General features: G+C 39.7%; 1 protein-coding gene across 1 annotated transcript; it reads right to left on the bottom strand.

Moving 5' to 3' along the window:
• Positions 1 to 5,314: 5,314 nt before the first annotated feature.
• pdcb (phosducin b) lies at positions 5,315 to 6,860 on the bottom strand (the record flags this gene model as incomplete). The annotated part of the gene is made up of 3 exons (XM_083969692.1): positions 5,315 to 5,830; positions 5,961 to 6,109; positions 6,815 to 6,860. 3 exons carry the CDS (start codon positions 6,858 to 6,860, stop codon positions 5,315 to 5,317), a joined length of 711 nt encoding a protein of 236 aa, XP_083825818.1.
• Between the last annotated feature and the right edge of the window lie 19,731 nt (positions 6,861 to 26,591).

Consider the following 26,591-nt stretch of genomic DNA (forward strand, 5'->3'; position numbering starts at 1 on the left):
GGGGGAGTTTGGATGAACTTGTGTTGTGCACTCCTGGGAAATCCAGAGATGACAAAACGGACAAAAGACAGATTCCTGTTACATTACAGTAGATAAGTTGTCACAACAAAGCTGCACAGAGCAAACAATGAAAACAACCGCAGGACTAATATTTGGTTAAATATGATTCAGTCCATTCTCATGAAAAAAGAAAAACTGAAGACTTCATGTGAAAAATGTCACGTCATACACAATAGAAATCAATTAGAGGTTAAAGGTGTGTTCTTTGCAGAGTTGTAAATGCTTGGTATTGTTAAAAGTAGTACATGTCCAGTGTCCAAGTCATGTCACGTCCTCTGTAATAGTCCTTCTACTGCTGCTGCTGCTACTACTACTACTACTACTACTACTAGACAAAGAGGAGTTTGCAAATACACATAGAGTAAAAGACCAATTCTGATATGTTTTAGGCTAAACACCTTTGAATGTGACAATTTTATGGCTAAAATGACACAAGCATGAACAGTACAAGTTCAGACAACATTTGCAATGTATCAAGTGAAAATTCACAGATCATAAACATTTATTTTGATAAATAAGATGTGAGTGTTTGTGATATTTGGATTATCAATAATGATTGACTTCAACCAATGTTAAATAAAACTATTCATTCTGCCAATTAATAGTTTGTCCTTCTACTTAAAATTATTATTTTTTGTAACATTGTCCTCGTAGCAGCAGACCAGACAAGAATACCTCTGGAAATTTCCAAAGGTATCCTGAGGAGTTCATCATCACTTGTCAAATGTACAGTATCTTCAAATTAAAGTTTCAGTTATTCCACGTGTTGGCTTTAATTACTTCCACTGCTTCAGTTTCAGTCATTTATTAGCTTTGTCCCTGGTGACATATGCCTCAAAGGTATTCAGACCCTGTCTGGGCCAGTTTTGACAAATACCTAAGTGGTTTATTGGTTCATAACCAAGGTGATCCCTCTGGGAGACAAAAGTCTGACGGCACGAACACAAGAGCTACTGAGGCAAAGGTTCACTCCAGGCAGCAGAGATATTTGTCTTACAGTGAGCTGTCCCGCCTGGATACAAATATGTACAGTAACCTATAGCAACATCTCTGTGCAAACTCTCTAAATCTGAGTCAGCTGCGTTGATTATTGCAAACACGGAAATCCAGATACGTGGACACTTCCACACTGCAATCACTGCTGAGAGTGAGGTGTGATTCATCATGACAAGTGATTTCCTATTTTAATCTCCCTATAACACCATGTAAAAAAGTGATCAGTCTTACATTCAGCTTGTGTAATCATTCGAAATGTGTAATGATTCAGAGATTTTCATCCGTTCACCTATCCCTTTCCTCCTTCTCCATATTTGTCGATTCATTCAAATGCACTGTAAAGTAATCTCAGAATGCACAACACCGGTTCGACCAGCCCAAGGGTGGATTTATACATGGGGTGGACATAAGGTGTTTTTTATTTTTACTTTTCCTGCAGCATGTACAGCTTGGATACACATTGCTATCCTCATACTTCCGATTCTTATCTTTTCTCTCCTCCTTCACCAACGGTTACATCACGGTGTTGTCGTCATAACACAATAGTATGCTTATGTTGCGGTTGCATTGTATCTAATCTTTCCATCCAGCAGCGGTTTGTTGCGTGCATGTTTAATGCCTTAATGGGTAAATGAGTCAAACAAAAACATTTACATTACCTAATTAAAAACACTGAGTCATTAGGAACTTACAAATATCTAAACATATGGCTAAAATGAGCACAGATTTAATGATGACAGCCCATGATCACAGTTTGTAGTTATGTCATCTTCCCCTCCGCCCCACTGACCATATATGGTCATAGGGGCCAACACACTTCAAACCAGGTCTCCACTGCCCTGTCATGACATCACCTCAGTGAAATTGCTTTTTATGTGGGTGAACTAGAGCGTGGTAGCTGGGCTTTCCAAGAGTCCAAACACAAAAGTTCCCCAATTAGCGAGGCAGTATAAACCGAGGGTTCAAGACGTCACAAATGAGAGTTGGATCAGGTGGTCAGCGCAGGGGTAAACATTGAAGTAAACATTTGTTTGAGGGGAGCTATGAGTCAAACCAAGTTGTGGGGTTTGTTCCAAGAAGGAAATTCACTGAACTATAACTATACGGTTGAACTGTGCTGAGCAAAACATGACGCTGTGCACACTGGTCACAGTTTTACTCAGCAAAGTTAGTAAGTTTACTTTGTAAAACTATTTCTTGGGAAAGCTCCATGTTTTGATTATGCTATTACAACTTTGCAATTGATAATGGTTTATCTATTCTTCTGAGCTTCTAGATGAGTCATCTTGTATCGAAATGAATCTCTCAAACTGTGTTTGGACTCCCAATGGCTTCTGCTGCACTCATTGAACCCTTGTCTCTTCTGGATCAATGCCATATACTCTATATTGTACACAGCCAGGATGTGTGGCTGAGGCTTGTAGACAAGTCTGAAGAAGCTTCCTTAGTTGGTGTGAACTTTATGGCCTGGCAGTGAGACTGCATGAACTGTCTGAGGAGTGAAAACGGGATGTTTTGGCTATTGGCTATTTTGACTTTTTCACCCAGTCTGGCTGACATGTTTGGGCACCTCAAAAGAACCTCTTGCTGTTGTTGTGGGAGGTCTCCAAAAGGTTTTGATAAACCTTAGACACGCTACTATGCAAAAGTAGCGTGTTGCTTTGTGTTGCCCGCTAGAGGCGAAGCAAGCCATGCCAGATGCGGTACTGTGGAATCACAAACACATGTATATCCCCAGAGAAATATGTGTTCGCGCGTCACAGTTCTCTAACTCTTGACTTTAGATTAATTAGAAGTCAGGAGTCCATTTGGAGGCAAAATGTCAGAGATTATTGGAATTTATTTACAGAAAACCACATCAAAGTAGACACTTTGAAACATGTTTGGAGGTGCATTTGCTCAAGTATACTTTGTAAGTTATCCAGTTTACCCTTCAGTTCCAGACGACTGTAGCCCTTATGTCTATGGATGTGAACAAGTGTAAAAGCACTCTGTCTCCCAGTATTGCGAAAACTACAACTTTAATCCTGTAAGAGGATTAGCCTGATTACCACAGCATAGATCTCTCGACTATGCGTCTTCGAATGATACCCTTTGATCAACCATTACATGCTGTTGTCTGATATTATGACTATGTTTAACACAGTGGAGGAGGTGAAGTGAGATGATTGCGGTGACTCTTAATTCAGTTGAAGACAAGGAAGAGAAGAAAACCACTAATTAAACCGCCCTGGTCTGATCTGCCTGCCCAAACCAAGAAATATTACTCATGAGTTTTATGAAAATAAAACTGAAGTGGCTCTTGGATAGGAATATAGAAATATACACTTCTATAACAATTTGTTAGCGCCAGTTATAAGTCTTTGTGACAATCTGTTTCCTGCAGCAGTGGATGTTTGATTTGAGGCAACTTAATTTAATTCACAACACATCAAATTGTGGGTTAGTACTGCAGTCTGAAGCAGGTTTTATGTTGTGGTTTTGGCATGCCTGCAGCTCTCTGGGGTCATGGGGGAGTCAAGTCTGTGCCACAAGACAGAGGTTACCTAACATGTGACAACCTGCTTTGGCAGGAGAGGAGAGGGAAGCCTTCTGCAAAGGTATGCATCCCTGCATGATGTGCATTTTGCAGTTTCTTCCCCTGGTAGCCTATCTCTTCTGCACACACTAAAGTACAGAGTAAATTCAAGTGAAACACCAACAATGCTGGCCAATGAAAACAGCTGGTTATGTAAGAACCCCCATTTCTGGAGCATTAAGATGGTGCAGCCTCCATCGTGGCTGAATCTTCTGAGACAATCTGAAGATAATGTTGGTGATAAAGTGGTGGTGAATGAGGTGTAGGTGAGTTTTGCAACACTCCATCTGAAAGAAGAAAAACAGATTGTGCAAAGATGTTCAAAGCAGCGATATGGTGCTTTGAGAAAAATGCTCACTTGTTTTATTGTTGTTACACAAGAAGATAGATGCCACTGTTATGTCTGTGTGATAAATATGAAGCTACAACCTCAAGCTCATTAACCTAGCTTAGATTAGTTTAGCTAAGCACAAAGAAACAGTTGGTCTGGTCTGTTCAAAGGTGAAAAAATAAAATAAAATCGACTAACCGGCATATTCAAAGTTCAATTACATATCTTATGTTTAATTTGCAGCAAAATTACTGTTGACTGTACTGAATTAATAAAACACGATGCAAAAACTTAAATAGTGTTTGTAATTTTATTATTCTTTTTAGTCTGGACAGTGTGAAGTTGCTTCATTGTATTCTGTACACAGTGTAAAATAGTAACAATCCTTTACAAACTCATACAATGATGATGATGATAATAACACTGACCGAAGTGCTGAGTCAAGGTCTTATCGGCTAAGTCAGAAAAACCAGCACCCACGGTTTCCTTTTCTTTTTCCTATTTCCATGACTTCTTCACACTTTCACAATATAAAATACACACAAATGGATGAACTCTTCTCTGATGACGCTTTGCTGATGATGTTTTAATACCAGAGGCTCCTGAATGTTTTTTTCCAGACACAACAAGTACCTCCCACCGCACGGGCTGAGGAATCGAGGGAAGGTAATGTTGGAGCTGACAGCTGGAAGATGTGTTTACACGAAATGTTTCCACATCCAGAGTGCTTTGGCCTCTTGAGTCTGCAGAGTCCCTGTTCTATTTATCTCCTTGAAGGTTTTTCTTTAGTTTTGGCAAAAAACCATAAGACTTTAAGTATACATGTATTTAAATATTCACATTAGGACATGTCACTTCTCTGTGAACCCTGGATTTATAAATAATGTGTACAGATAAATCCAATCCAGATAGCTACAAAAAGTCTAGTAAATAACAGTTTTTACAAGTACATACAGTATGTAATGTTCCTAGCATTACAAGATAAAACATTGTAGTTATAGTTAGTTGTGGGGCCTGGGCCCACTCAGTGAGCTGGTTTGGCTTTTTTTGGGTGGTGGTAGGATTTGTATTTTTACACATAAATGCTCCTAAATCTCCTCACCTTACTGTAACCCACACCCATATGTGAGAGCACCTAGATCTGGGACATTGAGATTTCTTTACCGATGTGATATAAAATTTCTCCTTGAGAGCACAACCCTCAAACACCAGTGAACTAGTGGTCATGTTTTTTTTTCTAATTGCAGAAGCCAAAATATCTTGTCTTGTGTTGTGAATTGTCTTTCAAAGGTTCTCTATCCAGGTCTCTGAGACAGCTTCCTTTTCTCCTTAGCAGCCAAACTCTTTGTTTACTCCACGTCGTTTTCCTCCTCGTCTTCCACACCAGGCAGCTCCTTCTCAGGCAACAGGCCATAGCTGTTGAGGAATGCCTCCACATCAGTGGCGAAGAACTCCTCGTTCAGGTGCTGTGTGCAGGCCAGGAAGTTCCCCAGTAGTTCTCCAGCCTTGTATACCAGCAGTGTGGGCAAAACCTCATCTGAGAACCGCTCAGCAGCTCCAGATGCAACAGCATCGATCCTGCAGAACTTCACGGTGGGGTACTCAGTGGCCAGGCAGTCAATGCAGGTGTTGAGCTCCTCGCAACCTTTGACCCCAGCCTTGTAGATGTGGACAATGACCACTGTGGTGTGATGCTCCTTCTCAATGACTTCCAGGAAGGCCTCCCCACTGTCCAGGTCATGCACACCTTCAAACTTGGGCCCAAAGCTGAGCTTATCGTGCATCTCCTGCATGCACCTCCGTCTGTACTTCTTTAGACATCCCTCGTCTTCCTCCTTCAGCAGTTCATACTCTTGAACGCTCATCTGAAAAATACAAAACACCAACAATCACCATCCTGTCTGCTGATTGGATTTGGATAAATGATGACAATAAGGATTCGTTTATAACCATAAATGGTGAATAATGATGCTTGCTGTTAGCTCTGGGTTCTACCTTGCGGTTCAGGTTTGATCTGGAGTCATCTTTTGGCTTGTTGGGTGAGGACATCTGTCTGAGAAGTTCCTTTTTCGCAGGTGGGAGATTATCCTGGTCCATACTTTCCAGCTTGAATCGCCTCCAGTCATTGATGACTCCTTTTGGACCTAAGGAGAAAACGCATAATATTCTGTATTTAGTCACTGAATGGTAGTGACTATTGGATCTCTGACCAGCCACCTCTGTGGCCTCTTTAACATCTGTTTTCTTGAAGCATAAATATGACTTACTGTCATTTAAATGAATGTAAATTAAATGTTTGCATTTCCCTTGTAGCTGTTTCCATTTTACAAATTTCAGACATTATTATTATTATTATTATTATTATTATTATTATTATTATTACAGTTCATGTCTCTGACTATTTAGTAAGACAATTTAAATACTTATAGGGGCAAATACTATTCAATCCTAATCCAGCACGAGTTATGGGGTTGTGGTTTCATAAAGCAGCATTCTCAAATTTTACTTTAAAATAACCAATTATTTGTGGGCTTTCAGGCTGAATGACTGATTTACTTGTCAAATGGCACAGTGCCGCTATGAATCATTGATGGGTATTGTGGCCTGTTTTTATGTGGGGATTAACACTTCGTCTCAACCTTCTAAGAAGTTCAGTAATTGCACCAATGCTGTCCAAGAAAGAGAAGATTAAAGCATCAGTTAAACTGCTTTGGTATCACAGCCAACAGTTCTGTCAACGATGCTTTTGTCCTTATAAAAATACCTTTAAATGAAGAAAATTAGTAAAACATGACATCAGATTTTAAAACTATAATTGTGTGATACTTGAAAGCACCACTTCTACTCACCCGTGTGGGTTGCGGTCTCCTCTAAGTCGATCAATTTGGCAGACATTTTCCTCTTGTTAGCTACCTGTCAGACAGAACATTGAGAATGAATTAGGGTTTCGGTAAGAAGGTCATTCACATGATCTGCACAATGGGTGCTGCTGATGTTAGAATGAATAATCGAACTGAACTTTTTCCAAGTGTTAATGACCAGTAACACATGAATGCTTTCATTGTTCGCAATTAGACAAGTGTAAAAGTACAGATGTAATATACCGTGTCAGAGATACTGGATACCGAGCGACTCCCATGATATTTAATCAAATTAATGGTCTAAGAGGATTACTGCACACCAACAGATCTGTCTTGCTTGCTGTGACCACTCAGGGATTCTGTTTTAAGGTGGAAAAAAGTGGCAAATAACCGCATGAAACTGTATTAAAACTGAAGAACTATAACAGTACATTTATTTAGTATGTAGTATAATTAATTAAAAGCTAAAATACAACAGAGAAAATGAAATATATTTTCAAATTATAAACCTCAGTTCGATCTGCACATAAATTGAAATTGTATATTCAAACATACTAACAAATCTACACTGCTTTGCATTGGATGCAGTATATTTTGGTCTCACTCTGCTTTGTGTTGTGTAACAGACACAGAGCTAATATCTCATTGGATTAAATGGCGTATCTGCATTGTCTCGGTTAGTACAGTTGCCCTTGCTCCATGCAGTCACGCTGCTGATCTGGTCTGATGATCTTTGTGGCGACCTTTAACCTCCTAAATCCAAAGGCGGAGATTTGTCGTGATCAGATGTACTATGAGCAAATGAAGTCACATACACATGTTGTAGTTCTTTATGTGTCTGTGCGTGTGCATGAAACAGACAATAAACTGTTGTAAACAGCTGACTCTCAATTAGACACAGAGCCAACCATGACCAATTTCTGCACCAAGAGAAAGAAATCTTTGTTCTTATACGTTTGAGAAAACTCTGCTTTAGAATAAGAAATAGAATTGGTAAAATCTTCATTTAATATTAAAACACAGTGTAAATGACAAATTACAAATAACGAATCAAGATGGCCCCCAAAATCCATATCAACTGAATATCTTTATCTTTATCTCTTTATATCTCCTTACACCTCTTATGCCGTCCACTCAAAATTAAACATCATATTTTTTCTGTACATTTCTACACAATTTTCATTGATTTCACTAAATTGTTTTCAAAATAATATACACGAGAAGTCATTGTAGCTGTTCTTACCTCACAGGATCACAGTGAAATCCTTGCTTCGTGTCTGTAGTTAACCTTGCTCTGGTCCACACTCGATCACTTCACTGTACTATCTGTTGCTGGATGGTGTGAGTGTTTTTGTGTGCATGCGTGTGTCTTTTCCAGCCAATGAGCTTGGTCTAATGGAGATTTCAAAAATGACCCTATAGACCAAACAGAAATAGAGCATAGATCCTAAGAGGATTTCACTTCAGGAATTAGAAGCCTAGTTGATAAAGGCCTGACTGCACACAATGAAGAGTGAGAGAGGAAGATAAAAAAGAGAAAGAGTGAGAAAGAGAGAGAGAGAACAGAACATTTCTTTTTTCTTTTTTTTTTGCTGAACTTTAAAAAGTTTCTTTTTCTTTTACCACAGATGAAATACATCACTTGACTGGGCAGTGGATAAAAGCCTTGTGTATCCAAAAGAAGTACACAAGAGCTATTGTGTTGCATTTTGCCATCATAAACAGCATATTAAGAGTTAACTTAAGCAAGGGCACCAAATCCCCGCGAGATGAACTTTCAAATAAAATGATCTTGTCTGGAATTCAAAGTTCTTCCAGGCATAGAGCCTCACACGAAAACGACCACATGATGGGAATCTTTCAAAACACAAAACACCCCTAGCTACGGGAGGGGAATATCTAGTGATTCTTTATCATGTGCTCCTTTTTTGTTATTAATATTGATACAAATATCACACTGTGGCCTCCTCTTACTTCTTAAATTAATATTTTCCTTTTCACAAATAACTTTAAGGTTAAATTAAAACTATTTTACTGTAGCAAAGGTGTAAAAAAAAAAAAAAAAATCTGTTAGACTCTAAAGTACTACCCTTCAACAAATACAGATAAGAAGCAGAAAGCTGAACCATCTACTGTATCTTGTTAGGGTTTAATGAGACTTTACTGTTTTGTTTTAAGTACCCAAACATCACAGAAAATCATACCATAGTAAAGGTGTTGTGTGTTTTGCACTTTAGTAAACCAAATTGCAAAATAGTTAAATGTTGAACCAAAAAGTGCATAAAAAACATTTTAATTCTTGTTATAGTTTGTAATCAGATGCCTGCTGTTGTCTCTTTGTAAGTCTCCATCACTCAAGAATGGGTTCTTTTCAGTGGGAGTATTGAGATGTTTTACTTCAGTGAAAGTACTAATACCACAATGGTCCACAAAGGTCCTGCATTCAAAATATACTCAAAGTGTTAGTCTTATAGAGTTGTGTTTGTCATATATATGCATTTTAATGTTCCAGGTGGAGCTGTAGCTTTGTTTAATCTACATTGCATAATAAAAAGTAAAAAAAAGTAAAGTAAACCTCTGTTTTAGGCAAAACACATTGATATCAAAAGTAAATTGAACTGTGAGGTGAAATAAATACATGTAGTGGACTAATAGGGACACCATTTTCTCCTTTTAAAGTAGTTGACTTAAAGTATGAAGTGTCAGGATAGTGATCTTAATTTCTAGCATCTCTGCAAAAGTAGGATGATTCATCATGCATGTGCATAACTGTGTATAAAGTGGAGGACCGGGAGAATGCACTGAGCAACAGCAGCAGCAGTTTCATCTACCACCGTGAGAGCAGGTATTAATTACCTAAAGCTTCGCCTTAGAACAACATGAACTCAGCCAATAAGTTAAAGTTGGTGTCTTTCCTTAAGCTGTCGTGTGAAAAGAAACCCCTCAGTCACTCCTATGTCTTTGTCTCTCCCTGCATGCCTTACTGTGAGCTGCCCTTTAGCCGCGTGCTGAATCATTACAGAGCAAATACGAAGGGTAAATGCGTTACACACCCACACCATATTTTCAGGGACACCTCATGCAACTGCGTTTGACTTCTGTCCTTTATCTCTGCGTCTGCGTCCTGCATTTATTGGATTAAAGGATTAGTGGACTTTTTTATTCAGGCACACAGAGTATACATGTCAGGTGGAGTTTCATTATTCTCAGTCCCTCGATAAGCATAGGTTACTTAAAAAGGGATTCAGCAGATTATTTAGCACCTTCTGGTCTAAAAATGTCCGTCAACAACAGCTTACAGGTTCAATATTAGCCTTCTATATATCTAACCATCTGTTTATCTATAGGAAGTCTGAAATAACTGATGTATTTCTGGCTGTGCGTTAAGCCACATTATGACCGTCGTTCCCTGAAAGTCTTAAGGTATAAGGGGCATCCATGGAAGAGACAGTTCACAGTGTTAGTGATGGATGAACAGAATCATTTCCCTGCATGTGCTTCATTCAGAGTTGCTCTGTGAGATAACCGGGTGACACCAGGTCAGCTCTCTCTCTCTCTCTCCCACACCTTTTTCTAAACACTAGAGGTCAGCCTTCTGCATTCTTCATAGTCTCCACATGCACTGTATCCTGTCTAGTGCAGCGAGACATATTTGGGAAAAAACACTTTCATGCATTGGTCAGTCTTGGGATTTTGTGACTATGGATTTTTGCTTCCATAAAATGTGACTAGTGGAGATAAAATGTCATTTTACCGTCTAGCAGCGTTCTGATGCAACATGGAGGACCACACACTCAATGTCATCACCATGTCATCACCTGTATTGTTATTAATCTCTCTCTCTCTCTCTCTCTCTCTCTCTCTCTCTCTCTCTCTCTCTCTCTCTCTCTCTCTCTCTCTCTCCCACAGTCACCAGATGATCCAAACATGGTCATTTCCTGTAAATTAAATACTGTACCTTTAGCTAATGAAAATAAAGGCAGTTTTCTCAAAATGATTTTCATTTCAGTATCACTAACATACATCAGACCTTATAGTTATACTCTGTTTTTAAAGAGGAGTTTTGTTATATTTACGTATATTTGATTCACTGTCCAATTTGTAATTGGCTTCTCTCTCCTGGCTGAGGAAGAGAGGAGGTTGGCAGCCGGGCACACACTGGATGAGGAACAGGCTGGAGGTCGTCTGGAGGTCATCATCAGTAGAAAGTTGATGACTGTCTGGATTGATGGTCTAAGAAGAAGAGAAGAAGAGAGGATAACAGATAACAGAAGATCCTTCCAGAATGTAGAGTCACAGACTACATCTCTCAGGAGGCGATGCAGGCGGGAAAACATGTTGCAACATGTATTTAGCAATGTCTTCAGCAGATGGTAATTCGGTAATGACAGGAAGTGTGCTAAAGTGGAGACGCACCCTCTGAGGATGACCATGTTACTGTCAGATGGTTGCAAACTGGTGACAAAGTCAAAGGAGATGTGGGACAAGTAGTAGCTTGATGGGTGATCTTTTGTTCGGAACAGACAGAGCAGGCGACCACAAACTTCCTGACTCTGACCTTTAATCTCTTGGTGAATCAGTTAGCGGAGCACCAGAAGCACTAACATGGTTGGGACAAGGCGCAATCCCACCTGGTGAGCCTGAGAGTGAAGACAAAGGGATGATTCTCGCTGGTTCTCCAGGAAGTTTTCAGACTGGAGCTTCCAGGGCTGTGGTTTTAGGAGAAAGTGACACCAAACCAGTTGAAGAGCAGGGCCCATCTGAGGTTTTCTAGTGCTGGTTAACGACTGCTCTCATCCTCCCTATCATAGATGGATAGATAAACTTTATATCTGTGTCACTTCACAACACACATTAAAAATACAGAGGCAATATAAAAATACAGTATTCATTACAAAGTACCCTCCTCCCTCTTGACAAAATTAAAAATGTTGGGGACCACTCAAAAAAAGAGTTGTGAGACACCAACTAAAAAGTCATGAAAAAGATTTTAAAAAACGTACATTATGGTACCATAAAGACAAAACACAAAACAGTTGTTTTATAAATTGAAGCTCATGAAAGACAATCTTCTGTTAAGGATGAGGTGGCAGGCTTTGGCACATTAATTGATGCAAAAAAAAAAATGCAGCTAAAATTACACACAATTTATTTGTATCATCAAGCTCATTAAAATGAACAATATACTTAGAAAGTGTACTAAATAGCTCAGCGAGAATGTCCAAAATATCACAGTGTAAAAGAACATGGTGATTCAATGGAGCCAGTATCACATAAAGTACAGTAGCATCTCTATGAGGTGTTTGTATATGGGGATGTCAGATCAGGACGGTCTGGAGATGTCTGAGTTCTGAGTGTGGTGATGCAGATTTCAGATAGACAATGTGACAATGCTGGCTCCATCCTGGAAGACGCCCCTGGGGCTAACTCGTCATGTGCTTTATGATTGCGCAACCAGTGTTTTTATGTAATATATTTACATTTCACCAAAAAAATCTGTTTCTGTTTTTCTACTTGTACGTATGTCCTTTCCTGAATATTTACTATTTACTAATTGTATTCATATTGTGTGAGCTTTGACATTTTGGTGATGTTGAGACTAACAGTGCTCCTGTCAATAGTTACTTATGGTAATGCCGCGAGGAAAAATGTATCTGCAAGCTATTTCTGGTAGAAACAAAGCAACAAAGTTGTGCCTGAAAAGCACATTACTGGCTATTATTAGATACAAGATTGGGATTTTTGATAAATCTTTTATATACATTGTGTATTGTATACTATTAACTGTATCTTTTTCTATATATCAATCCGACTGAATTCACATTTGGTGAATTTGGTTTATTCTTGCAGCCACCAGGGTTTAATTCTTATCTTGCGTCACATGTGACCAAGTGTTGTGCCCTGATACAACCTTTTATTCATTTCTTTATTGTCTTAGTCTTTTTTTGCAGTGGGAAATCATACTGTTAAATATGAGGACGACATAAACCGAAAGAGAAGAAAAAGAGCTGTTGAACTTCTAGACCCCAGACACCAGTATTATCTCTCTGTTTGGTTTACAAATACTATGCATTTACGTCTACCAGTATGTCCCCTTCACACAGGGGCTGGAGAAAACAGAGAGGGGCCATAAACTCAAAAACTGTGGCAACCACTCTAATCCAGTCCCGTTCAATCAAAACAGCACACAAACCTTAATATCTTAAAGACTGGTTGGCAGTTGGAAGAGACATTTCTGGTCAAGGACCATGAGAAACTTTCGGTAAATTAAGTGGTTTCAGACAGGTCTGTGTGTCATCATCCATCTATGAGCTAAAGGCTCCATGACGTACCTATATGTGGTATTTAAAGTGTATAGTTACCCATAGTTTTCAGAGAGCATGCAATTACAACCGCCCACAGCTTTTCATATATTCGCGTTAAGGTTTCTGAGCAGAGTGGCTCAGATGAATCACATACATGAAGGTCAACAATAAGATCTGGAATGTAAACACCCTCCCCACCACCTACTCTCAGTCTATACTGTATGTGGGAGTATGTATTACACATGTGAGAGATCTTAAGTGCATCTCTCAAGTGCTTTGATGTAGGTATGTCAGGTGAGTCCTTTACACCTCATATCCTTCAGGTGACTCAGTCATGTGTGCATTCCTTAGATAAGGCGATGCTTTGCCCCTGAGGCTATTTATCATTGACTTGGTGACAGCCGGAAATTCGAAGTAAAGTGGCCTGTTGACCGAACAAGTCTTATCAGGCAGCTTCCTTTTCTGGAACACATTTCAATTTGCTCTTGACAAGTTTCATTCCAGTATCAGGTGCAACAAGTCACATGAGTTACTTGGATCGTTTCTTGTTTCTTATTTGATTATTTTATTCTAACACGCGTCACGGACTGACAGAGTGACAAATATTGACAGTAGAAGAGGAAACTGCTTCTGTTTCTTATTACAACAAACTTTTAACAAGCCTGTTTATTTGAGTGTTTACTCCTGACAAATGCACTCAGCTTTAGAAACTCTTTAAAGCGCTCATAGTTGCCATTTTGCACGCTTCACCTTTCCACAGTTAATGACAAACACACACACGCGCCTGATGTGTTTTGATTGTTTGAAGGGAAAGCATTTCTGTAACTTTCCTCCAGCCAGGCTCTGACCGAGAAGTGGGGTTTTTTTTCTCTGACATTTTAATCACCCTCGTGAACAGGAACTAAGAGTCTTCCAATATTATGACAGCTGTAGGCTGTTACACTGTTATTTGAGGCTGTCTGAAAGTCCAGCCTTGCTTTACTTGAGGCCCACTGCCAACGCGTTTCTGCTCCTCTGACTCAGGAGTTTTTGCTGTTTCATGAAGCAGAAATCATAGCCCGGCAGTTGGGATGACGTCCCGTCGTAAACTGGCTGAGTAATAATTTTGTGAATTCATAATGATCAAATAGGCATATATGACTCTGACATAGTGACTATAGGGTGAATCCTTCTCCTGTCTGCTACTTGTTTTTTTGCATTAGGTGAATCACCACCACAGAATAAACACCAATACAGTACATGCTTTTAAGAGTATGCTACAAATTCACCTTAGGTCCACTTTGACCAGATTTTTTGAGAAGTACACAAGCACACAAAGGCAACAACAGACAGAGCTCCAAGTCCCTCAGCTCTGCAAATTGTTTTCACCACATTCCTCATTGCTGTTCTTCGGTTCATTCATTTCTCTGCCACTGAAATTGTGAAACTCCCCCAGACTTAGAGGAAGACCTGTTGGTGGAAAATCAATTTTAGAAGATATAATAGACAAAAACAAGACAGATGTAAGAATAAAATGTAATTTAAGTGTTTTTTCTAATATCTATAGCCGCACTACTGAATAAATCAACAGTATGACCTACATGCGTGTCTGTTTGTCTCCGTGTCTGCATGTGAGCAGTGGAAACGCACGGCACTTGTCTGATCTTATGGAGAAAATTAGAAAACAACCTTTTGTCTTCTGGGTGATTCATAGTGGGCACACGTTTTTCTTTCCTAAATGCACTGCCTGCGTGTGAAATTGCACGAATGCCCTGGGTTCAAAGTCAAGGCAAAATGACAAAGGACAAAAACACCACAAATGCCCTTTCAGAAAAAAAAACTAGTGTGTTGGATTTGTGGGGCAAAACATTTTAATTAATTATCCACTTTCTACTCATGCATGTCTTGGGGGAAAGTTTAATCGTGTCATCGCACACTATCATTAATGCACCACATTTCCAGTTGATGCATCACTGAAACTAAAATATTCCAGGTGACCTCCAACTATTCCTGCAGTGAAAGTCTTGATGGGAAGTCGATAGGTTTGACCTGAATCTTATTGTTACTTTCATTATCATCAACATTATTTATATTCCTAAACTTGTCTTTGCAAGAGTAAATATACTTAGAACAAACATGAGCACGAGACAGAGAAGAAATCAAAAACAGCATGACAGGTTGTAGGTCGAGGCACCTTAAGATTTATGGCTGGAAAGATTTCTCTTGTCTGATTTACAGTAAAAATAATTAGTCAATTTGTCAATCAACAGAAAATGTATCAAAGAAAAGCTCGGGTGAATGAGCTCCAGTCTGAACCTTGAAACCACATAATTGAATCCACATGTGTTTATGTGGAATCCAGATGTTTAATGGGATATTCCAGCACCATTAATGCTCAGAAGCTTTCCCATGCAATCATCTTCAAATTCATCACCGTCATTCATAGCGTTGAGAAAGAAGAGAAATTCAGGGACCACTGGGAGATTTCGAATATGTGGTTCCATTGTCAAATAATACCATGACCCCAGACTCACTCAGTATGCAGGTGTGTATGTGTGTGTGTGTGTGTGTTTGTGTGTATTTGGGTCTGTTGCGCAACACCACTTGTCCAGCAAGTTGTGCGTAAGAGGGTGAAGGGAGGGAGTGACGAGGCGCCAGTCCACCCCCGACCCCCTCCTCTCTTTCCCCAGCCCCTGTTCAGCCACTGCTGCCTGCTACTATCCGGACCCATTCATAAATATTACTCATCCCACAGCTATGTTGCTGTTTCTGTTTGCAACTGAGGGGCCCTACCTCACAGTTTCAAGTTCACTGGGAAAAAGTGACGCACACTGTAAAAACATTTATGTTGTATGATAATGAATAATCTAAGCTGCCACTAGGAGGGGCTGCAGGAGCTGCAATCACAGCCATTCAGTGAGCAGAACACAACAGGTCATGGGAGGGTGATGATGGGAGGACGAGGGAATTTCTGGACCTTAAAAAATGCAATATCGTGAATTCATAAATATCACTGTCTAATTTTGAAATGTGCAAGAAGGCAGTGGGGAAAATGTTATAAAAATATGTAATAGTTTAAATATGTACTGATACACTCTGGACGGTTATTAATCAGCATTATTGCTTCATATGATATTAACAGTAACTGATCAGAAAAAGAGATGACGGTGATTTAAGAAGTGAAAAGAATTCAACTTCAACAATGAAACCATGAAAAAAGAACAAAAAATAAATGAATAAGATATGTAAAAGTGGCAAAAAAATTGAGTTTGAATTAATGTTCCTTTATTCAATATACTATATATACTGTATTTAATTTCAAGACGTTACTGAATCAACTTTTTTAAAACTCTTTTTGTTGTGTCATGGACATAAACCAGTGTGACTTCTTACATACCAATTCCCACCGCTCAGTTTCTGCTTATTTGACAGTGGCCTTTCTTTACACTACCAACTGACTCCAAGATAATGTGTTCATATGCAGTCTTTGTCCTGCAATGAGTCACCACTGTAAAAATGTAAACAACTGGGCTTTTGTTGTCTTAAGCATTATATCATTGGTTCAATCTCAAGGAAGTTAAAGAATGAGACTTCAGAGAAGTTATTTCGTTTCTGTCTTTGATACCATATTAGTTGTCATCTTACATGAATGGACACATTCATGGCAGAAAGTAGTAACTTAAAACTGCTTTTTGCAACTTTTTGTCTGTATTTTATTTTGATTGCCACAGTGAAACTGAGACAGGAAGTAAAAGGGGGGAGAGGGGGACTTACATGCAGAAAAGGGCGTCAGGTTGACATGGAGCTAACGTTGTCACGACTAAGCCTTCACGGTATGCGCTCTGGCAGGTGAGCCACCACCAGGGCACCCCCATGAGAAGGAGATTAAAGCGTGTGCAACCCTCTCTCTTAGTAATTCAAGTTGTATCACATTGCAAATGGATTGACAGGACAGTGACCTTATCAGTAAAAATGTTCACACGCTTTATGTTCACACAAATACCTGATCTTACAGAACAATAGTCACTGGTAATGTGTACAGATTTATTAAACTCTTGAATGGTAAAACGACGGTGGTTAAATACAGCAAGAGATGGCAGTGAGAGTGACACACACAAGGTGTTTATTTACGTTTTAACAAACCCACAATCACACTCTCCTGAACCTTAACAAAAGCACTCTTTTGTTGCCAAAACCCAACCCCACAGATGCGGTTGCAAACCCGAGTCACTTGTGTGACAGTTGTGTGCTCTGTATGGCCTCCATCCAACCGCCTACTGCCTCCGGGTGTTAGCGAGGCAGTCAGTACCTTGCCACCACAACGCAACCAGTGAAACTGGTGAGTTTTAGAGTCAGTTCAACATACACCATGCTGCTACTGTGAATATTCACTTGTCTTCCATGTTTATCAATCCACTGCTGAAAATAGTCCCAGATAAGTGAACTCTCTACTCTTGCATGCATTGACCTTACTTTGCTTTTTTTTCCAGAATGAAACCATATGTAAGTACTGTAAGTTATGAGTTTATAAGTGACTCTGATCTTTTTTAAGATTCATGTCTTCACTAGGAAGGAATGGGCTGCAGCAGAGTGCCACAGACAGGGTAGGGAAGTCAGAGAGTCTTTCCAGACTGACAAACACGCTGCTGGATTTGCTGACAAAAACAACAGTAAACTCAATGAAACTTTTAGCAACCACTAAAAAACAATTGTTAAGTATCATGTTAATCCTACAAAACGTATCAAAATATAGCAGCATAAAGCAGCTTGCAAAATATTTCATATGCAATTTTATGTATTTTTGCAAATTTGAGACATATTTCCCCCAAAAATATGGCTTTGGTCATGGCGACACACAGCAAGAGTGTGTGGGAGTGAATGTGGGAACTGTGGTTTTAACTGGTTTTGACCATTCCTCCAGTCTAAGAGGAGGTATACGTTCCCTTGTCAGGCCAAATCAAATAGATATTTAAAATCCTTTGTCCCGTCTGCCATTAGGCTGTAGGCGAGCCTGTTGGGAACGATGTACAGTATTGTAATTTGTGATGACTGTATTTATATGTATTATTTGTGTGTGCTATGTGAGATCTTACTGTCTTTTTCAATTGTTGTGCCATTATCTTCTAAAATCTAATGTGACGCGAAAGTGTATTTTTACACTCATGACAAGCATCGGACCCAGACTTCTACGTTACCTGTGAACGTGTGTTGTGACAACACACTACAAAGATTACGCATCATGGAAACTTCGACTTCTTCTTGTGCAAGGTCACAAATTGTCTCTGTCACATACGCACTGAGGTTGTACCCGCATGGTGACAAACATGACTGACACATCATAATACCTCACCATACCCTTTTGATTTCGAAATTGTCTTTGGAGGAAAAGTCATCTCCAACCTAATATTGAAAATAATCAGGAATAGAGAGAAAAATATTGTATTTTCATTATCACAGAACATAGTTATTGTTTCCTTTCATCTTGTAACTGACTTTCCTTTAGTGGCCCCATTGGGCTGTTGTCTCTACAGGGCCCTTGCTACCTCTATATTGGACCGGGTGGGACCGGTCTGCACAGCAGCAAAAGTAAACAGGGGAGCTTTGGTTTTTCTGGATAAAAAACATCATTTTCAATTATATTTCTGAACCAATTTCCATGACTTGTTTTTATTTTCTAGGGTTTATGATTATTCAGTTACTCTTGAAAGTAAGACTATAGTCACTTATACATAAGGTGAACCAATGTAAGGCTTATTTGAATGTGTAAACTTAATAAAATAAATCAAGTTTGATTTGAATTTGGCTTTCGAAAGGAAAACCCCATCAGCTGTTTGTTAAGGGAACTGAGGTGATGCTAATTTCCAGGTAATCCCTGCAACGCTCAATTACACTGGTGAAGCTGACCCCTGACTCAGCCTCCGCTGTTCTGAGGTCATTTCTGATGTATCTACTGATTTCTTATGTAGATGTGTGTGGAAACAGTAGCATTAGAGGATGACTTCCAGGTGACTTGTTTTCATCCCAGCATTAAGAGACAGCAGCAACAGGTGTCAAACTAAGATGTGATTTATGATCTCGCTGGGGCAATTAATGTCTTACTAATCACTTCGGTTGACATCTCTGTGACGATGTTGAGCTGTGACTCAACATAATCTGGCATGTCTAGACTTTATTTTTTTCTAATGACACCATATTGACATTTCATTTGTTTAACTGATGGAACATAATACCCAAACCTTAGGGTTTGGGTATTATGGTTAGTGAAGCAGCTGAACTATCCAAATAGTTTCCACTCTAAAATCAGCTATTTGTCTAAAGGAAAAAACATGTTTGTCCATGCCCGCAAAAAAAAACTGGCACATTTCCTTATCTGATAGGGGAATTAGCAGGAAAACAACTTTGTTCCATGTATACTAAAAGTTAAAAAAAAAGACACCCTTGAGAAACACACCTGCACTACACGCACCCCATCACGACTACTGATGCTGGGTTTTGTCACCTGAATAAGAACTAATGCTAATCAGGGGTATATCATTTTTCCTGAGAAGTCTTGCTAAATTCCTTTTTGTTATTTGAACTATTCTTAGTTCAATGGTAGTGCGGGAAGTGAGGAAGAGAAAGCTACTACAGTGGAAGATAAGAAATACACCATGGGGCGTAGATTTGAATCTACTGGAGAAATATGGTGTGAGAGGGTGAGGATGACTAACTTTGATGATAGATATCAATTCTGTAAATAACATTGATTTGTTTGAGGTTACTTGAGTCGTTCAAGAAACTGTTTAACATGAACAAGTCCTAATTGGATTTAAGTAAAACAAACTTTATAATCTTTGGTGACCACTTAATCAATAATCAAATTAAACTTATAATCCTTGAATTTGAAGATTATTGACAAAAACACATTTCTGAACATGACAATTGATCAATAATTATGATGGGAACCACAATTTAAAACAAACCTGCACAGCTAAAACAAATGTCGTTGACTGTATTATTATAAATCAACCAATTTACATGTTTTTGTCAGAGAGAGCCTGTCAAAGCTTTGAAAAACAAGCATAAAGATACATTTTGACAAGGAATTAAGAATGTATGGTTCACTTTTCAACAATAAAGATTGTAAACATATGGAAATTGTTGTAACATTTGAAACGTGTGTTTTTATTCATATTGCCTGTTAGAATATATAATGTATTTAAAGCAGAAGTAAGCGATCCGGTCGTTTTGGCTAATGCTGCGTTCCAGGTAGGCTTTTGAAACCGTAAATTACTGTACAGCTTCAAGTCACGATTTACGACTTTGTAGCGTTCCAGGCAACCCACTCGTGTTTTTCCGACCTGTTTTACCTGTGAAAGTCACTATAACGGCCACTCGTAACTTCCGACCCGTGAACTCGCGCCAGGTCGAACTGGTACGACTTCACAGGTCGGAAAAACACGAGTTACGGGTTGCCCTGAACGCACCATAACTTCTTGTCAGCCGATGGAGTTAGCAGCCCCCGCCCTCGTCATGGATCTATTGGTCCTCGTCCCTACGTCACCACATTCAGGCGCATCCCTTGGCTGCACACACAGCCCTTCATGCCGTTCTCTCTCCTCATTGGATAAAACTTGTAGGATACGAGAAAAGTTTTCTCCTCGGCTCAGAGCAGAGCAGAGTGACTGAGAGACCCGTGTTTCGGTCCAAACACTCTATGTAAGTGATTGCTGCCGGAAGATATAACTATTTAAGACTTATATTAACACAAAAATATCGCTTACTTCTGCTTTAAGGCAAGGTATGAAGAGCTAAAATGTTTTATCTAGCATCTTTTCAGTCATTATTTTCTATATTTCTCTTTTGAAAAAAAATGTTTTGTTTTGTTTATTGATATCTTCTGGCATTCATTTGGAAAATATAATAAGTAATAATAATAATAAGTAGCAAAAATAAATTACTAATAGCTTGTCACTGCTTCCATGAATGCCATACCCCCCTTTATCTCAGAATTTGCATCATGAAATGGAGGAAATAAAAACACAAACATGCCTAAGCAGGTGATAATACTTCTAAGAAAATTCAGGTCACCAGTTGTTCTTAGTGCTGCACACCTTTTTTTTTTCCTGGTTTCTCAACAACTGATGATAAACGTAGATAAGCCCCAACAAGAAACATGATCTTTGAGTAGAAAAGTGAATTGATGACTAATTCAACTTAATTTAAAAAAAACCTTATGTAAATCACAATTCTAAGTAGCTTCACTGGATGACACAAATTACTGAAAGTTAATGTTTCATGCCTCAACACTGAGTAGACTAGTGAGCTGTCGAGGGATGTGAACACACTCACATCCGCAGTAAATGTTCCCGAAACACATTAACACTCATCTTTCTAACAAAGTTAGAGTTTGTTTAGAGAGGTTACTTGTTCCCAAGCACCTGCCTGAGAGAGTTTCGAGAGTCATTTAAATCTGATAAGATGGAGGGCTACTGGCCCCCAAGTCTAACACACACACACACACACACACACACACACACACACACACACACACACACACACACACACACACACACACACACACACACACACACACACACACACACACACACACACACACACACACTCTCCCTCTCTCATCAGCTGACACCAAAGGTACGTGCTGAATCTGAGCACTGCAATTAAGCATCACTGTGCTGAATGTGCTTCCAGCTCAAGTCTCTGTGTGTGTGTCTGTGTGCTGCGGCTGTCCTGCCAAGTCTGATCCCTGTGAAGTCCAATTCATTGAGCTTTCCAACAAACACAACTGCGTCATTACGTTTAGTCGACCGGGGACAGATTTGAATGAGAAACACATGTTTTATTCTTTGAGAGGGAAAAGTACTGAGAGCGTTTTGTAGTTGGGAAAATGTCTAATGATTTGTAACAAATCCCACAACACACAGTTTTTGTTACAAGTTGGCAATGTTCTTGTCTATCTTTAGTCTTTGCTTGCTCTTAGCTTTTTTGATCATTTACTCAACTGGTTTAATAATTACGTAATCACAGTTCCCTTATACCTTCTGTCTGTGTAAACGTGACTAAAGCCATTCGTGTCATTATTGCAATTTTTGTTTGTTGGTTATTCAAAATATGTTTCCAGAGCAACGTATGGTTGGTGGAATGTGAGGAGGAACTAGTGAAAGGGATGAGCACATGAATGTGACAAACATGCAAGGTGTGTCAGTGAGAGCTTGAGACACCCGATTACTAACATGGGAAAGCATTTGAGCCACCGCTTCGAGAAACTGAAGTTTGTAAGGTCAATTGTAAAGTGCTGTTACTCATTAGAGAGACCTGTGAGAAAGGGCCTGAACAACCATTGATACCTGTCTGTCACAAAGTTAATTACCCTTATTTGTATGATTGACATCTGGTGGCATGAATGCAGTTAATGAGTGTCTGGATATCTGTATGTGGATGCCTGAATATGGAGGAAGAGGAGCATTCCTTAGCTTGAAACAAATACGATTTCACTCTTTAAAAAGCTAAAATAGTGTAAGTTTTCAAGCCTCGCCCAAGAGGAATTCGATTGATTGATTTCCTGTTTTGTTTTCGCTCATCTGTAGATCATAGGGGGTTGTGTCATGGAATGAGCAAGTGCGTGTGTGAATCTGTGCGCAATGTTATTTGATGTTACAAGAGCAAGTCCTGACTGTGTTTTTGGACAAAATTTATTGTTCTGTCGTCAATCTTCAATGGAAGTTGTAAAAGAAAAATATGCCCTCCAGCGCCTCTGAGGCTAAAAACAATAATCAGGTTCAAGAGAAATATAAAAATGTTTCACTAAGTGATGGGAAACATGCAAAGTTTAAAACAAAACATAGAAATTAGCTTGACAGATCCTAAAACAAACATGTTTTGATTTGTTTGAAATCGATCTAGCCTAACTAAATATTCAGTGATATTGTTGAAGTTTGCGTGTCTGTTCAAGGACAGTTACGGCTTATAGTTTGAGGCCTATAATGATCAATAGAAAAAAAAAAAACATCGAAACTGTTATTATAAATATTAATATACGGGGGGTGTTGTGCTTGAACAGAACTTGTTAATTTGATCTCCTCTGGAGCCACAGTTTTAACACTTGTTTGAATTAGCCATGCGGGAGGGTTGATGGAAAAACTGTACGGCGGTGTTCATTCTCATTTCTCATTTCTATATGTGAGTTGAACAGAACGCATGTTCAGGCAGCCTCTTCCTGGAAGACATTACACTCAATGATGTCATAAAGGTGTGCTGGGGGGGGAGTCTTTCAACTGATGAGCAGTTCTGCAAAAAAAAATGCACTGACAGCCCTGATATTGGCGGCAGGAGCTCGGGCACTGCATGGGGGACAATACTTGACACTCAGGTGTTTCAGGTTTCAGAGATTTCCATCTTATCACAGGTTCACAGGTGCACAGGTATGAGAGAGCAGTTGAGTAAACAGAGATCATGTGATGTCATCCTGTGTCTGCTTCTTTAGGTTGTCAAATGTGAGTGATGTGTGGCTGATCAATGCGTAAGAGGGGCCATGATGAGTTTTTGTGGTTGATATGATATGACTGTATGTTGCTGTGACAGTTGATGACTCCTGAAAGCAGAACAGCTGTTGTGTGTGTTTTTATTTTGTTGCTTTATTGTCAGGCCACATAGTGCTGTTGATGATGCCTGCTGTGTGACCTTATAAGGGTCTGTTACTACGATACTGTAGGAAGTTTCTGTTGAGGCGACACTCTGTGATGTACAGGACACGTCATACAAAACGGGCCGGTTGGTGGGAAATAGGAATGAATCGAGGCCAAGTATTGATCCTCGCTAGAGTTTCAGAGCTCGAGGGTCACGCACTGGCAAGAGTGATATAGATTTGTTCACTTTCTTTCTTTCTTTCTTTCTTTCTTTCTTTCTTTCTTTCTTTCTTTCTTTCTTTCTTTCTTTCTTTCTTTCTTTCTTTCTTTCTTTCTTTCTTTCTTTCTTTTTTTCTTTCTTTCTTTCTTTTTTTCTTTCTTTCTTTCTTTCTGTCCTTCACTGTCTCATTTTTCTTCTTTCCATTTTTTCCTTCCTTGTTTCTTTCTCAGCAAAGACACCAGATTTATCTGTTTTGGCTGACACACTTCCTTACTTTATGAGCAGTTTGGTAATACTGAAATAAAAAAGAAAATCAATACTGACTTGTTTATGTCAATGACTAACCTCAACTTCCTTTATACGCAATGGCTTCACAGTAAAATTTTTAATTTCTATGCACCGTAACTGTAACCATAACCGTAACTGTAATGGTAGATCAGAATTCAGTGGAAGTTATCCCTAACTTTTTAATAACCAGGTAGTCACAGAAAAGCCAAATGGAGAACTTGTTAATGTTTGTGTGTGTGTGCGTATGTGTGTTTTAAATAGGAATCTTACCTGACAGGCATTTCATATGCTCCAGGCTTACTGTTCCCTAAACAAGTGTGTGGTTACAAAAGCATGAAAACAATTTGGTGTGAGTGTGTTAAGACTAAAGTGAAACTGTCATCATTAAGAAACTATGACATCACTGACAATGACAAATGCAGATATTCCCCGTGGGTAATTGAGTTTCCCTAACAGCCGCAAAACACACGACACAATCCCTGGATTGGACGCCAGGATTCAACAGAAGCTCCCAACAACAATGTGGGTGGATGCCGTCTGGGCAGAGTCACTGCCGTCATCCACCAAGGTTGTAATTATGCCTTTTTCAGAAGTACCGGTACTTAACAGTATTTACTGAAACACTGTCGCAATTCTCAGCACACAGTCACCACATCACTTTGTACAATGCAGAACAAACGACAGGACATAATTGAAACACCTCACTCATATGGAGCTGAAACAGTTACTTAGCTGTCAGCTGATCGACACCAAACCAGTTGTCAACTACTTGATCACAAACAAAAGCAACAAACTTTCACCAGATCCAGATTTTCCACTGTGCGCACAATTTGAATTTCTCTTGTTGAGCACCATCGTTGTTCATTCGGGTTTGTGTTCAGTCCAATATTCACTCTACTTTTAGCTCACTATCCTGGCTATACTGGCTGTGCAGGTTAACCACTTATCTGTGCATGGGTCTCCAGCTGCCACAGGGCAATGGGCAGGTTACACCCTGGACAAGTCAATAGTCACGCATTCACATTCACAACTACAGGCAATGTAGACTCACCAATCAACCCTAATGTGCACATCTGTCGACTGCAGGAGGAGCCCGGAGAGCCTGGAGAGATGCAATGCTGGCACAGTGCTAAACACTGTACCAGTGCACCGTGCCCTCCTGTTCTCGCCGCCACTTCCACCATTTTTCACTAGCTAGTGTCTGTTTGCGTTTGGTGCTGAGCCGGTACTTTGCCAACCTGTTGTACTCACTATAAAACCGGTAAGAATGGCGCAGTGAAGCTTAACTTGCTATAGAGCTTGGAGAGGCTGAGAGGAGCTATACAGATTTTGTGATCATTCGCTGCACGTACATCACTACATTGTCAAATTGCTTACTGTTATTCTTATATCCACTTTAACACGCTGTTTCCAGAATCATGATTTCTTTTTCAACAACTGATCTTAGATAATCCACACTGTCGATTGTGTCATTTAAACCTATGTAAGTGACAAAAGGCATCCGGTGGGTCAGCGCCAGTGCCTCACGTGCTGAGGCGGCTGGTGCCAGCTCTCAGTTGACCCCAGGTCCTGCCACCTGCAAAGTGTCACGTAATTCTGATCTTGGATCACGGCGCCCACGGCGGGTCAGCTTCCAAAAAGGTTCAGAGGCGGTCAGAGGGAAAACACACACTGAAGTCTCCTGATCTTCTCCCACACCAGGGCCCACGGCCTGCTCATGCTCATTACACCCAAACAAAGCAAGATGTGTTCCCTGCTCAGTCTCATAGATCAGGACCTGAGCATGCCACACACTGAAGCACAATGGCATAATAATACTCACCCTCGGGTGAATGACAGTGGGGAACACAAATAATGTGCACACACAATTAGGTCATTTTCATGCTGCAATGGGCCAAGTCCCTCTGACAGGGAATCCCATGCTTGGTCTTTGAAGTGCGGGACAAAAATTACGAGACGGAGGAGGAACTGTCCATCAGGTTCAGTTGAGATGACAACTGATGCACATAACTTAATTAATGTAATTTCCGCGCTTGTTTGTGTTTGCGGTTTCGGTTTTGTGTTGGAAAAACTCTAATCATCCAGTGGGAGGTGAAATGTTCTCTCTATATCAGTTGAAAAAGAAAAGTGTGAATGGATGGGAAAATGTAGCTTGTCATTGTCTGTGTTTAGATTGGTTGATGCCTGGCGACCTGACTCACCACTTTGTGCAGCCAGTCACGTCAACATTCCTTCCGCCATGTTTGTTTTGGAATGGGTACCCTAGAAAAATAACACAACTCTTCTGTTCATCTGCCAGCCTATAGTCCTGAGGCCAGGTTTCCTGTACGCCTTTGGCCAGGGTGCTT

The sequence above is a fragment of the Trachurus trachurus genome (genome assembly GCF_905171665.1).
Source record: "Trachurus trachurus genome assembly, chromosome: 4".
NCBI classification, from domain to species: Eukaryota; Metazoa; Chordata; class Actinopteri; order Carangiformes; family Carangidae; genus Trachurus; species Trachurus trachurus.